Below are 14,467 nucleotides of genomic sequence, written 5' to 3' on the forward strand. Positions count from 1 at the left end.
ATTTGAGTATAATATTACCCAGGTCTGCAGTCATGTCAGGAGCCCCGGTTTGCTATCAGTCCTTGTGTCTCTGGAGCTGTTTAAAGCTCGCTCGCTCTGTCTTTCCCCCTCAGTCTCATGCCACAAATGGCTTCCAGACTTTCACACATAGTAATGCTTCAGTGTGTAAACAGGCGTAATTACAAACGATGCGCAGACACACTTTTAACATCAATCTGTGCCGATGGGAGAAAGAGAGGAAGTTTTGTTCTTTTTTTTTTTTCTTTCTTTCTTTCTTTCTTGCATGGATTAGAATGGATGAAAAGGTTTCGAGCTGGATGGAAATTGAACGACTGGCAGGAATGAGACATTAAGGAGAAAACTGGGAGAATGCTAGAATACAAAAATAACCGCACAAAAAAGGAAAGAGGAGGGAAAAAAAAGGCCCCTGCTTTTTCTTGTTTTTCATGAGGGTTCCTGAGGAAATTACAGTTTATGTGAACTTCTCCACAATTATTTTATATCCTTGAGGCTTGTGAGGTTGCTAACCCCATCACCTCCTAATGGCAGGGTGGTGTAGCCTCTTCAGGCCTGCTCTCTGCACACCTTCCTGTTTTTATTGCACGTCTAATAGAAGTAAAACATTAGAATCATCTCTTGCAGAAACATAGCTTTTCTCTTTCTTTTCTTTTTTAACGTGCATAAAGAGATGAAGTCATGACTGTCCCACAGGAAAAGGTCCAAAGTCCATCTTTTATCTGGATATTTCCAAATCCTGATAAAACTTTGGATTCAAGTCAATGTTATTACAACTTAGTGAACTTTAACCTGAATTATTTCAGATGATCGTCAGACCACACACACACACACACACACACACACACACACACACACACACACACACACACACACACACACACACACACACACACACACACACAATTTTGATCAAGTATATGGCCTGCCTTTGATGAAGGTTTGATTCAAAAAATAATTACATTCATTTCTAATGTTTGTAATTAATTAAATTGTCAGTATTTATATTAAAATGGGTGCTGTATTTTCAATTATAACTAACTTTAGAAATAAATGCTAATAGTGAGTGGTGATGATATGATTAATATTAATAATACAACAATGATAATAATAATAATTCATTATAATTGTTATGTTATTATTATTATAATAACATGTTTTATCTTCATAAGAAGATGGTTATTTTCAACAATTATTGCAAAGATGTCGATTTTCAAATGACATTTCAATCAGAAAAATGTTATTTGAATTGATGAATTACTCCTCATAAAATATCACAATTTTGTGTTCGAAATTGCTATGTAAGATTTTCAGTTTATATGTCCTGTGCTTTGATCCAATTTAAAACACACCCTGGATTTTCTTTATTTATATAAATACAACATATTTCACTCCATTTAGTGACATTTCCAGGACTTTGGAATATTTGGGTGGTGTTTTGATTAGTTCATTTCATTATTACATTTAATAGGCTCAATATTGAACTCGAGCTTTTATTCATTGCGCTCAATCCTTTTGCTTTATTGCTCCTCTTGAAATTGCAGTTGCTCGGAATCCTGATTAAACAGAGACCTGAACAAAAGAGAATAATTGAGCTTTATACTGTGAACTTAATGCCACATGCCTGAACACTTGCAGCCCGGTGAGAATATTGTGTGTTGATTCACAAGCTCGGCATCTCACCTTTCAGGCTGTGACTTCAAACAGGCCGCATGAATGACCTGATCTTCCTTCCCACGTGTCCTGTGCGTATAATTAGTCCTTTGGTATTTATTCGCTCAACAACAATAATATGACTCATCTCGGGTTAATTGCTTAGTATTAGTGCTGTGGGAAACATTGTGGGAAACGGGCCAGGTTTAATCTTGTGAAAATTCTACTGTATGCAAATAAAACACATAAACAGGAGCTACCAGTCCCTTTAATAAAATGTGCATGAAGCCACCGGAGTGTGAGCTGAAATATTCGCGCGTTCACGAGGCTGCGCAAATAAATACGCAACAATGAGTGAAGCACACAAATCCGCAAATCCCGGTGAGCATATGCGTTTATTGAGGTCACTCTTTACGTTGCCTGTGTTAATTAGCAGAAGAAGTTACTACACAAACACATATTACACTTTTGCTTCCATTTACTTTTTTTTTTTTTTTTTTTAAATCCTGTTGGATGAAGTGTAACCCTCTGTGTTGAACGGAGGCCGCCGCGGACGCACGGATCAAAAGTCCATCTCCAAACCTCGTGCTCGGATTTTCCACGTCGGAAACACTAATGTTGGACATGAGGGAGAATTTTGTTTTGTTTTTTTTTTTTTTTTTTTTAATCCCACGAGTACACTCCACGTATCATTAATAATGAAATCAACTAAATAGAAACAGGTGACGGAGGTGGTGACCACCGCGCGTCACCGTGCGTAAACGCACACAAAGACTGACGTAGTTTGCCAAAACCGGTGTCGATGGGGTTAACATTTCTGGGTGAAAACGGCGACGAAGGTACTTTAAAAAAAAAAAAAAAAAAAGAAAGTCCTCCTCCTTAAGGCGTTTGGTGCTTCTTTTGTTTTGTTTTTCAATCTTAAGAAATGTGAAGACGGGAGGTGCAGGCCTCTTTGAGCTGAAGGACAGGCCTCTCTGAGGTGGTGTTATCTCCTTTCTCCATCAACCCAACACTTTCACGAAATGCACATTTTGGTGTTCTCATGTTTGTCATAAAATTACGTGAGGTGAAGTTTTTATTGGTGTGATTATGACTTAAATTTAAAGCCATTTTAAAGTCTCTTTAGGCCTCATTTTGGCAGCATTATACCCCCTTAAATGTATTTTTACGGACTTTATCTCATTCTTCCTTTAAATAAAATATATAAAAAGTGAAATTACTTCAAGCACTGTTGCTTATTTATGTTTTGTTGTTTAATGCCACTCGTCTTGGATATTGCAGTTGTATTTTTATAGGTTACCTATATTGAGTTATTGGCACTCACTTCGAGCTCAGCCTTATTGATGGAAACCTGCTGAGCTTTTTTTGGTGTCATTATTCTCTCCTACACTGTTGACTTGTATGGCCATATCAGGGCTGGAGCAGAAAGGGATGGGCTTGCCCGACCTGGCGAACAAAGGTCATCATTTTCTGAAAGAGAGCATGGCACATAAGATAAGATGATTCTGAGATGAAATAATTGCAGATGCCTGCACAGTCCAGCGGCTGAGGCCTGAAAGCTCCCCGTTAAATTCTGTCCTGCTGCAGGGAGCCACACGGACCTGTGACAGGGCCAATATCATAAAACACTTTATTGTAAATTGTGAACACAAGCCTTTCCGTTGGGTTTTGTTGTCTTAATAGACCTAATATCACATTTAACTGAGCCATTTGTTTTTTCAAAGGAGGATTTTTGGTCTTGTCGATTACATGTCTCATACAAATAGAATTTTCCCAATAATATGAAGTAACTTGTAGTCATAAATAGGAATGTTCATTTTTTTATCCTCGCTTTAGCGTATTGAGATTCAAGAAGTGTGCTGATGCTGACTGGGAGACAAAAAAAGAAAAGAAAATGTTGCACTTTGTTCACCCATGTCTGACTGGATAAAGGCAACATTTTGATTTCACTGAAAATAATCCTGGTTATTATTAGTTTGCTTACCAGCAATAGCATGGTGATATTACAGAAAGTGACAGCAGTACTTGGCACCCGTTACTCCTTTTCTTTGTCTGCAGTCCATTCATCAAAAGTGTAGATCCCCTCAGTCTTTTCAAATAAGTGGCAAACACACCTCCGTCATTATTCTTCAAAAACAAAAACAAACACACACATCCTCTTTAATTCCATCTCCTCATGTTCTCTTTGCCCATATTTATTATTTTTTTTAATTTCCTGCACCATCTTCTCTCATTCCCACAGTTTTCTCCGTGTTCAGTGTGGCTGTGTGAAGCAGGCGTATGTTAGCACGAACAATCGGCACCCGGCCCGGCTCAGCCTGGTCCAGATGGGGTCTGCGCCTCCCCTCCCCTACCCTCCCCTACCCCCCCCCCCCCCCCCCCCCCCCCCCCCCCCCCCCCCCCCCCCCCCCCCCCCACACACACACACACCAGTAGCAGCGATGAGCCAGTCAGCCAGCCAGGCAACCAACTAGCCAGCTAGCTACCCACCCGGATAGCCAACCAGTCATTCACCCAGCCAGTCATGTAGCCCTTCAGCCAACCCAGCAGCCAGCTTTGCCAGCCAGTCAGTGGAGCAGCCAGTCAGCCAGGCTGCAGCTCCTCTGTCAGACACTGACAGAGGGAGCAGGCCAGGCTAAATCTGATAGTCCTGGGAGCCAACCAGGGGTCTCTGGCCTTCATAGGCTGTTCAGATTGACAGATAATTCCCATTTACAAAGCAGGAGCGCTTGAAACTACAATGAAATGGCCATGTATTCACCTTTGCCACATGACAAGTTAATCTTTTTTTTATAAAATTTTTTTTATTGCTATGCCAGTAATGACAATGTCCCCTTAAGTCTTGCGAGCTCTCTGAACCTTCTGATATAATTTGGGCTCCACAAATGACAAACATTTCTCCAACTCTCAAAAATGTCAAACAATGATATTTCAAGGCACATGTAATGAGATGAATAGTTGATATGAATTTCATATGGAGCCATCAAAGGGACATTATATTTTTGAAAAACGTGTCCAATCATGCTTAAATGATTTGCCGCCTTTGTGTCATACACTTTGCCCATGATGCACTGGGCACAGCTTGTCCCTGGAGGTCACGTGGATCAGCCAAGGAGGACATGATGAGGTGCTGTCCAGAGCGGTTCCGCGTGTCTGTGCCTCCTCGCTCGTCTCTGGCCGATCAGCCTCAATTATGTGCCATTGTCTACTTCACAATACAACACGATGAAAATAAGGGCAATTTAGTGGCCAGTGTCATTCTTTTCACCATTAAAACAGCCAGACTATTCCAATCCGAGAGCATTTGCCAAGCTTCACTAATTACAGGAAGCTATATAGCCTTTTTTAGGCAGTTTTAATATCCGCCTCCTTCTGTAAAAAGTATGTGTAGGCTACTTACGTGACGCAGTCCACCACAGCATTTCCAGCTGAAGTGTCCACTGAATCCCGTCCCTCACCCAGAAATGCTCTCTAATTCGGTAACAGAAACTTTTAATGTGTTTCTGTGTCTGTGCTGCTGGGGCTATTAAAGTGGAGTAACAAAAAAAAAAGGGGGGGGGGGTGGGGGGGAGAGAGAAGGGGCCAGTTTGGATGTAAGAGTGCATTTTGAAACAGGAGAGCATGTTTTTGGATGGTATTTTTTGTTTGGGGGGGTGTGGGGGTGACTTTTTCTTCCCCCTCCTCTCTTTGTTTGTGTGGTAAATCCAGGAGCAGCTGCTGGTCTCAGGGTCTAGTGGGATTTTGGGTCTGTGTTTTCTCATGCCATCCCATGCCAAGGTGGTGTAACGCGAGCAGAGAGAGCGGCAGAGAGAGGGAGAGAGGGAGAGAGAGAGAGAGAGGGGTGTTTCTGGAGGGAGGGGGCACGGGGGAGAGAGGGAGGGGGTGGTTGCAGTTGGAGAGCAAGCTGGTTTGTTGGGATTGCTATGACCACGTCGGTGACGAAGGCGTTTGAGGGAGGAGGGAAGCGTAGCGGGGGCTTTAGAAGGCGGGCGCTGTCTGGATGCATGTAAAATTAATATCCTCTGGACTTTGCCTTTGCACTAGATTGGAACTTGTCTATTTGGCTAATGACGTGCCTTCTGCCTGCACCCCCACCCCAACCCACCCACCAGCCACCAACCATCCACACCCCCACCTCTCTGCTTCTCCCTCTGCCATCTCCGTCTTCCCTCCCTTTCAGCGCTGGGAGCGTGCGTATTGGCTGGGCTGTTTGAGAGTCGATGCCAAATAGGTGGGCCCTCTGCGTGTTGGCACAGACTCAGTCAATGGTTAGAGACGGAAAGTGGAGAGGAAGAGAGAGAAAGAGAGAGACAGAGTTGGAGAGAAAGAGGGGGAAAAAAGAAGCTGCACTCGGGTTTGCCAGCGGTCGTGCACAGTCTTCCAACATTGATTCGGTCCTCTTGTTTCTTTTTTTTTTTTTTTCCTTTTTCTTCTCCTCCGTTCGCACCCCCCTTGTCCAGCTCTCTCTCTCTCTCCCTCTCCGTGAGTCTTATGCAGATCAGAATTGAACCAATAGCAAAAGGCTTTGCCAACCATTTTTTGTTGGGGTTGTTTTTTTTTGGTTGTTTTTTCGCTCATCGCGATATTTTTTTCTTGATATTTTTTTGCAAACAAACAAACAAAGAAGCTTGTTTTAGTTTTTGACAGCTTTACCCTTTTTCCCGCAGTAGCTGTTTTGTTTTGATTGTGCACATCCAACTCTCTGTTTAACCCTTTCAGACCGAGAGATAGCTCAACTTCTTTACACTCTCCTTCTGTTGTGCTCTTGAACAGCACCTGTCCTGCAGCTCCTGCTACAGTACCTCCTGTGTTCTTGTGCTGGTATTACACTGCGCCCCCTTGGCCTGTCTCCTCTTTCTCAGCTTTTTTTTTTTTTTCCCCCCCGCTGCTTTTATTGGACACTTTCTCAGCTTGTCTTTTTTTTTTTTTTTTTTTTGCTTCATTTTTTTCCTCAGTCTTTTGTTTTCTAATATACGCAGCTTTACTTCTGCATCTTTTGACTCATCAATCCAGTTACTGAACTGGTTTCTGCATTTTAAGTTTCTTTGCTATCGACGGGGGGAATTTATGATGAGAGAGCAAAATGGTAACTACCATATGATTGTTGTTTGATTTACATTCATTTTTCTCATGGCGACTGTTGTTTTTTTTTTCTTTCTCTTCTTCTTCTGAGTGCAGACACAGTTATGTTATTTATGAATGATGCTCTTTATTGTCACTGCATTGATTTCAATTTGAACCGTTTCGTTTGTAAAATTTTAAGCTATCCACTATTTTATCTATTATGCAATTTATGTAGTTTGCAATTTTCGATTCAAAATATAACTTTTTTTTTTTTTTTCATGATAATAATATGTAGAATCAAAACTTTTTTTTAAGACAAATACAAATTTGGTAAATTGCATTACTTTTTATTTATGTGTTAGACATAGTCTTTTTTAGTAATATTACACAAATGATACATTTCGAGATGAAATTGAGCATCTCTTACCTGTTGTCTTTCAGTGGTGTAAAGTATAAAGTGTGCTCTTCGTTGTAGTGCTTCTGTGTTAGAGTGTGAAGCGAATTTCCCTCTCGCGCTTTTTCTGTCTCTCTCTCTCTCTCTCTCTCTCTCTCTCTCTCTCTCTCTCTCTCTCTCTCCTCGCTCTCTCTCTCTGTCTCTCTCTCTTTCTCGGCGCCTCTCGCTCATTCTCTCCCTCCGCTCACACGGAGCAGGCGCCGCTCCTCCATGCTGCGCGCCGGTGCTAACTGCCTCTCCTCTCTCTTCCCCTCCTCACCCCCACTCCCTCTCTCTCCATCCTTCTCTCCCCCATTCTCCCCCTCTCTTTCCACTGCCTCCTCCTGCTTCCCCCCCTCCTCCCTCTCCTCCTCCACCCTCCCCCCGTCCTCCTCCCTCATTCAGGATGAATTCCACCCCTTCATCGAGGCCCTTCTACCCCATGTCCGCGCCTTCGCCTACACCTGGTTCAACCTGCAGGCCCGCAAGCGCAAATACTTCAAGAAGCACGAGAAGCGCATGTCCAAGGAGGAAGAGCGCGCGGTGAAGGATGAGCTGCTGGGGGAGAAGCCAGAGATCAAGCAGAAGTGGGCCTCGCGCCTGCTGGCCAAGCTCCGCAAGGACATCCGGCCTGAGTTCCGTGAGGACTTTGTGCTCACCATCACGGGCAAAAAGCCCCCCTGCTGCGTGCTGTCCAACCCCGACCAGAAGGGCAAGATCCGTCGTATCGACTGCCTGCGCCAGGCCGACAAGGTGTGGCGACTGGACCTGGTGATGGTCATCCTGTTCAAGGGCAGCCCCCTGGAGAGCACGGACGGAGAACGGCTGGTCAAGTCACCGCAGTGCACCAACCCCGGCCTGTGCGTCCAGCCGCATCACATCGGAGTGTCTGTCAAGGAGCTCGACCTCTACCTGGCCTACTTCGTCCACACGCCAGGTATGTGGCCAACTGGACACTCGACATGAGCAGAGAGGAACAGCATCACATTAACACCTGCCACACATGCTCACACTGATGTGCACCTATAGGTGTGCACTAACATTGGTCCAGGACGACACACAAAGACACGGGCATACCTCAACACTTGGATTTGTTTCCCATAATTAAATGAGAGCTACATATACATACAAATAAAACCAAATATATCTTCAGAAACAAACACTGAGATGAAGCCACAGTCTTGAGTTTACTATTACATTAAAAATTTATTGAATTTAGTCTCTAAAAAGTTTACTCAACAATATTCAGTTAAATAAATGAAACATGATCCTCCTGGAAAACAACAACAACAAAAAAAGAAATTTCAATTCCAATGAAAACTGCAAATATTTTTTTGCTGTGTGTGTTTTTTTGGAATGTTTATTTCTCTTCTCATCTGTTTCTTGGTTTTTGTTTACATGGCAACATAGTATCAGCAGTCATAAAAAGAATTAGGAAGCGTGTGTGTCGAGGGCATTCGTCCAGCATGCTCTGGCAAGTACGTGTTCATTTTTCTTAGCGAGGCATTTGTGGCTTCATATGAGGATGTATTTAGTTTTTTTTTTTATAGGAAGGGATTTGCATGCCTTTGTGTGTGTGTGTGTGTGTGTGTGTGTGTGTGTGTGTGTGTGTGTGTGTGTGTGTGTGTGTGTGTGAGAATACGAGTTTATGAGATGAGCACCTCTGTTAAATTTTGTGTTTTTCTGTGATGAACGTTTCACAAAGGACAGTCACTGTTTATAATATTGTACTGAGTCTGTCGGAGTGTATGTGCCACATGATGATAAGGCCATTGTAGCCAGGGATCTTCATTTGGCCACAGCCCAGATTGTGTGTGCGTGCGTGCATACATACGTGCATGCGTGCATGTGCGAACAAGAGCGGAGCCGTGAGTATCCTGCTCTCGGGCCGCAGGCTGCTGCCGCCTTCACCGTCTGCCTGAACACTAGCGCCACGTTGGACCTGGCTGCCAAACACACACACACACACACACACACACACACACACACACACACACACACACACACACACACACACACACACACACACACACACACACACACACACACACACACACACACACACACAATAAAATGCCAATACTCAAAGACAGCCAGTGCTATTGCAGCCACCTTCACACACACACACACACACACACACACACACACACACACACACACACACACACACACACACACACACACACACACACACACACACACACACACACACACACACACACACACACAGAGCTAAATAAAGATACACACATTCAGTTTAAAATAAAATTTTCAAAAAAAAAAAAGGAGAAAGAAAAACAACTCTGTCATCTTTGTAGCGCACTTTCACACGTAGAGCCAAACACGGTTTTAGTCACGATTGCATACACACACCCACACAGAGCGCACATTCGGCCAAGGACTATCACAGATACAGTTTGATACAGCCAAACATTGTTGTATCTCAGCCACCATCATGGATACACACACTCACACCCGGCCAAACATCACTGTAGCCTCCAGTGCGCGTACTCTACACACACGGCCAAAACACTGGCTGTGTAGTAGTCCACTCCCCCCCATATTGCAAAAAAACACTGTCAGAGCAGCCGCACACTCAACACACATACACACACATGAAATATATTTCACAGCCAAATCCTCCAAATACACACTACTTCACCATTTGCTGGCTACGTATACAAACACACGCTCATGACCTAATATTATCTCAGCTGGAATTTTCTGGAAATTTCAAACAGTGACTCAACCAGCACATATATATACAGCGCACTCCAGTCACTGCCCAAACACACACACTCGCTCAATGCCTAGGCACAACTCTTATGGTAAGCACAAATACAAGTGTAGCCAAATGCTATCACAGCCGGCCCTCAGCATCTCTCTCTCTCTCTCACTCTCTCTAACACACACACACACACACACACACACACACACACACACACACACACACACACACACACACACACACACACACACACACACACACACACACACACACACACACACACACACACACACACACACACACACACACACACACACACACACACACACACACACACACACAGTCTGAGTCCAGGCCAAACACCTCACTCAGTTCAAGCCAAACCCTGGCAGCAGCTCCAGCTTCACTTTTTTTGCTCTGTCCTTGGTGGTAATACACCATAGATTGCAGGTAGTCAGTCTCTCACTGTTCTAATGGTAATTTCAAAAAACTACATGCCAAATATAAAAAAAACAAAAAACAAAACACACACACAGAACAAAAACCAAAAGGTCACACATAATTCAATTTAATTAAGACAGTGGTCCAAATATTAACAAGTGTTTTTATAATGTTTTATTGAGGCCTCTTGATTTCTTTGTTCTGTTTTGTAATTTGGTCATGTAAATAAATCGAGATATTATATATTCTTATAATAGAAAATTAAAGTATTCTCTTTGTTGTATTGGATATGTGTTTAGGAAAATGTAAGACCAATAAGATGCTACTTGACATCAAATGTTGCCTTTCTGCAGAGTGACTAGTTTTAACCCTAAAAATACTATAATAGTGGATTTTATTTTATATCTATCATGAAGATGAGGAAAATTTATCATGGCTGGAGGCATTTATTATGAAGCTCACTGTCCAATATTTGGGTAATTTTCAAGACTAAGTAATCGAAAAAAAAATCTATCTGCGTAATGGTGGCGACACATTCCGTTAAAAGAAAATTGCACTGTAAAAAAGTCCTAAATACCATATTCTTAGTTTGCACATGCCACACAAACCTTCCGCCTTCTTCCAGCATCAGCAGGTCTCCGGTTGTTGTGCTGTCGTCACTACAGTACTTTGGTTTACAGCCGTACAGTAAAACACATGGCACCTCGCAGGAGCTGCCCGACACGTTGCCCATTCATAATGTCGACTTACTGCTTACGTCCTCTTATCTTATCTGGCCCACACAGTGTGCTGTGGTACTTTTATCTTCTTCCAGAGAGCCGAAGCTTTGTTTAAGTCCTGGTTAGAGACGCACTTTTGGTTGTGCAGACAAAGGGCAACCTGGCATCTGCACATGTGACACGAGGTTGCCACTCTTACCAGACTTGCCTCTTGTGTACCTTTAACTAATCTATCGCACTTATCTGTTCCAGTAATATGTGGTTGTGTTTTTTTTTTTTTTTTCTTTTTCCGCCTCAGTCCCACAGTGAATGACAAGATGTGCTCATTGTTTGTTTTTTGTTTGGTTTGTATTTTGTCGGTCTTTAGCATCTCAGTCTTCCTCGGTCCTCTTTGATCCCGTGCACACTTTTGTTTTGTCTCCTTAAACATCACCCTCATTGTTGCTCTCACAGAGGTAAAGCCTCCGCTGATCTCTTTTGTTTATATTGTAGGAGGCACAGAGAGAGAGGGAGAGGGAGAGAGTGTGTGTTGGAAAGGAGAAGAGGCTACAATAGTGATTGTTCTGTTTGGCAGCACCCGGGCCCCGTTGGTGTGGGAAGAAGAGAAAGACGTCTTGTGTTTTGTTTATGACAGAGTGGCAAAAGCTGCCACGGGGAATCTCTGGGCTTGCCGTCAGGCTTCCTCAGACTGTTCTGCAGCCAGCCAGCCTTTGAGATCCTCTCTGTTACAGAGCACAACACACCGCAGCCGTAACAGAACAAACCACGATGCCACAATGTGCAACCTTCTACCCCCCCCCCCCCCCCTGTTTTTTTAGGCACCTCAGATAAAGAGCGAAAAAAGGAGAAAAACAGACGGAGCAGCACGTCTTTGAACATTGTAACTGAAATCCTGGCAGAGAACAGAGGAGAGGAGAGGAGCGATTGTGGTGCAGTAGAGTGAGTTGATTATTTTAGCGTTTTATTAAGAATGACAGACTGGTATGTTAGAATGGAGATTGTGATCTCGTGGCCCAGAAGTGGCAAATGTCTGCCAAAGCACCACACACTGGCTGGGCTCCTTTGATAACCCGTGAGTGGAGTGTTGTTCAATAGGCTTACTTCACTACTACTAGTTTAGCTATACTTCCTTCTCCTGTTAGCCTGGCAACTACAACGGCGGCTCCACTTGCACTCTATTCGGGGAGAAATTATTAAGCTGCCTGTCATAATGTTGAGTGGATTTCATTTAACAATTTTTAGGTGGTTTTATATGAAAATCTGCAGATTTCCGATTTTTTTTTTCATGGTTGGAAAAATAGAAGTTTTTCTCTCAAAGGTATTTATCAGGTCCAAAGTTAGCTCAGTGCACTTACTCATAGTTTGGATCTCATTCTTGCTGCTTTTACGTTTTTTTTTTGTTTTTTTTTCTTCTCCTTTTTTCTTTCTTTTGTACGCCGTAAGTGTGATCACGAAAAGATGTTTCAAATGTGTTTCCAATCAAAAGTGCAGTACAGGAAATTTGCAGTCACTCCGAGGGAGGTGTGAAATGTGCTCGCCGTGCCATTTTTGCCATGACCGCTCCACACTCCACGCTCCACATTGCCAGATCCCGCCTCCCTCTCACTATAGCAGTAGTCATGCTTTGGAAGGCGCTATGAGAAAACCCAGAGAACCCCTTGTGCTGCGTCCCCCCCCCCCCCCCCTCGTGCCAACGCCGCCGCCACCCCACCCGGCCCTGACGCGCGGGACCACAGGAAGGATTCACAAATAAAACCCGTTTTGCGTCCATCGCGAAAGAAAACTCTGGATTTATAGGGATGGAAAAAGGAAAGCGAATGTGGGAGGGAAAAAAAAGCAACTCCATGTACGAAAAAAGAAAGGAAAAGGAACAAAGACAAAGAGACGAGTCCTGACACTCACGGCTGACATGATGAATGGCTCATGACGCATTAAAAGTTTCTCTGATGGATTCCACAGGTTCCCCTGTCTCCACGGCTCAATATATATATATATATATATTTATTTTTTCTTCTGTGAAAATAATCTGTTGCTAATTACTTCCTGGATCTCTTCTCAGGTTCCCATGACATCACGAGGGTTGAGTGGACTTGTCCTTGTGTGCAAGTGTTTTTGTTTGTGTCTGTGTGCGAGCGCGGCTTAGGATGACACTCAGCGGTGGAGTTTTGATTAAATGAAATCCTGACGCCCGGGGAATCGGTCAGGTCTGCGACTCTTGTTGTGTGCGGTGGGAACAGGGCCCACGTCGGCTAAGAAACGCTCTCCACATGCAGATCAGCTTTGGCATCAGAGAATGTTTACCGGTGGTGCTTCGCTTAGCCGGATCTCTAATGCTTTTCTGCCTTTCTTCCTGGCGTCAGCAACACATAGAGGTGGTTACGTATCAAATCTGAAGGGTTAAGATAGAGGGAGACCCCGTCACATTAGAGAGGCAGAGAGAGAGGGAGTTTTCTCACACTATTCTTGGCTTCTGAAAAAAGTCTGTGTATTTGGATAGCTATTGGTATCGGGCTAGCCAAGGCCCTGTTGTGTGCTTTTTCCCTCCAAAACATGAACACACACACACCGACACACACACACACACACACACACACACGCACGCACACACACAGATGCAAGGCTAAAATTAGGGTGTCACAGACGTACATAAATTGATCCAAAACCGCAGGGTCTGCATTTATCTCATGAGTCCGTGATGACACAAGCAGACTTCAGGGAAAAAAAAAAAAAAAAAAAGAAAATACATGAGAAAGGACAGTCAAAGTGAATGCTGTTATGTTTGGTCTCCCAGTAAAAACCGTCATGCTCCTTGCTATGGTGCCTTTGTCCTAGAAATTGCTCTCCATTTTTCTGGTTTTTACATAACGATCATAAGCCCCCGTTTCTTTGGCCATGTGTGACTCGGGAGAGAGTTAAAGCCCATGAACATTGCTGGTCTGCCCGCATCTGTTTTCTTTTGTGTGTGGAGTTTCAGCACTGGGAGATATGTGGTAAACAGATTATTCCAGTGAAATTAGGAGGTCATCACTGTCATGGAATAGACAAAAAAAACACAGTTTTTTGGGGGTATTTGGCTCTTTTAGTGTTGTTTTCTCACGTCCTCTCTTTCTTTCCATATCAACTCAGATGTCAGATTTCTCCTGCTTCTCCTCAGGAGGTGCTATGCACCATGGAGGTGACAGATAAGGAGAATTACATTATTTTTTTTAAGTAAATGACAGCTTGTGTGTTATTTACAGATTAGTTTATGTTTCACTCATGATATATGCCTTTGTCGCATTTCCCTTAAATCCACTGCTTTCTCTGAAGTGAGCCTTATTTTATATATATATATATATATATATATATATATATATATATATATATAATTTAAATAAAATTCCAGTAATGTCACATTGTAAAAATATTTCTTAT

The 14,467-nt window shown here is 43.2% G+C and overlaps 1 protein-coding gene across 27 annotated transcripts in view; it reads left to right on the forward strand.

Moving 5' to 3' along the window:
• The window catches only part of nfixa (nuclear factor I/Xa), a 111,731-nt gene that overhangs the window by 27,710 nt on the left and 69,554 nt on the right, over positions 1-14,467 (forward strand). For all 27 annotated transcript variants that reach the window (XM_080463168.1, XM_080463182.1, XM_080463169.1 and 24 more), the window contains one exon: positions 7,571-8,102. In XM_080463168.1, the coding sequence (XP_080319294.1) occupies positions 7,571-8,102 (532 nt within the window). The remainder of the gene's footprint in view (positions 1-7,570; positions 8,103-14,467) is intronic.

Source organism: Lipophrys pholis (assembly GCF_963383615.2).
Source record: "Lipophrys pholis genome assembly, chromosome: 5".
In the NCBI taxonomy this organism is placed as follows: Eukaryota; Metazoa; Chordata; class Actinopteri; order Blenniiformes; family Blenniidae; genus Lipophrys; species Lipophrys pholis.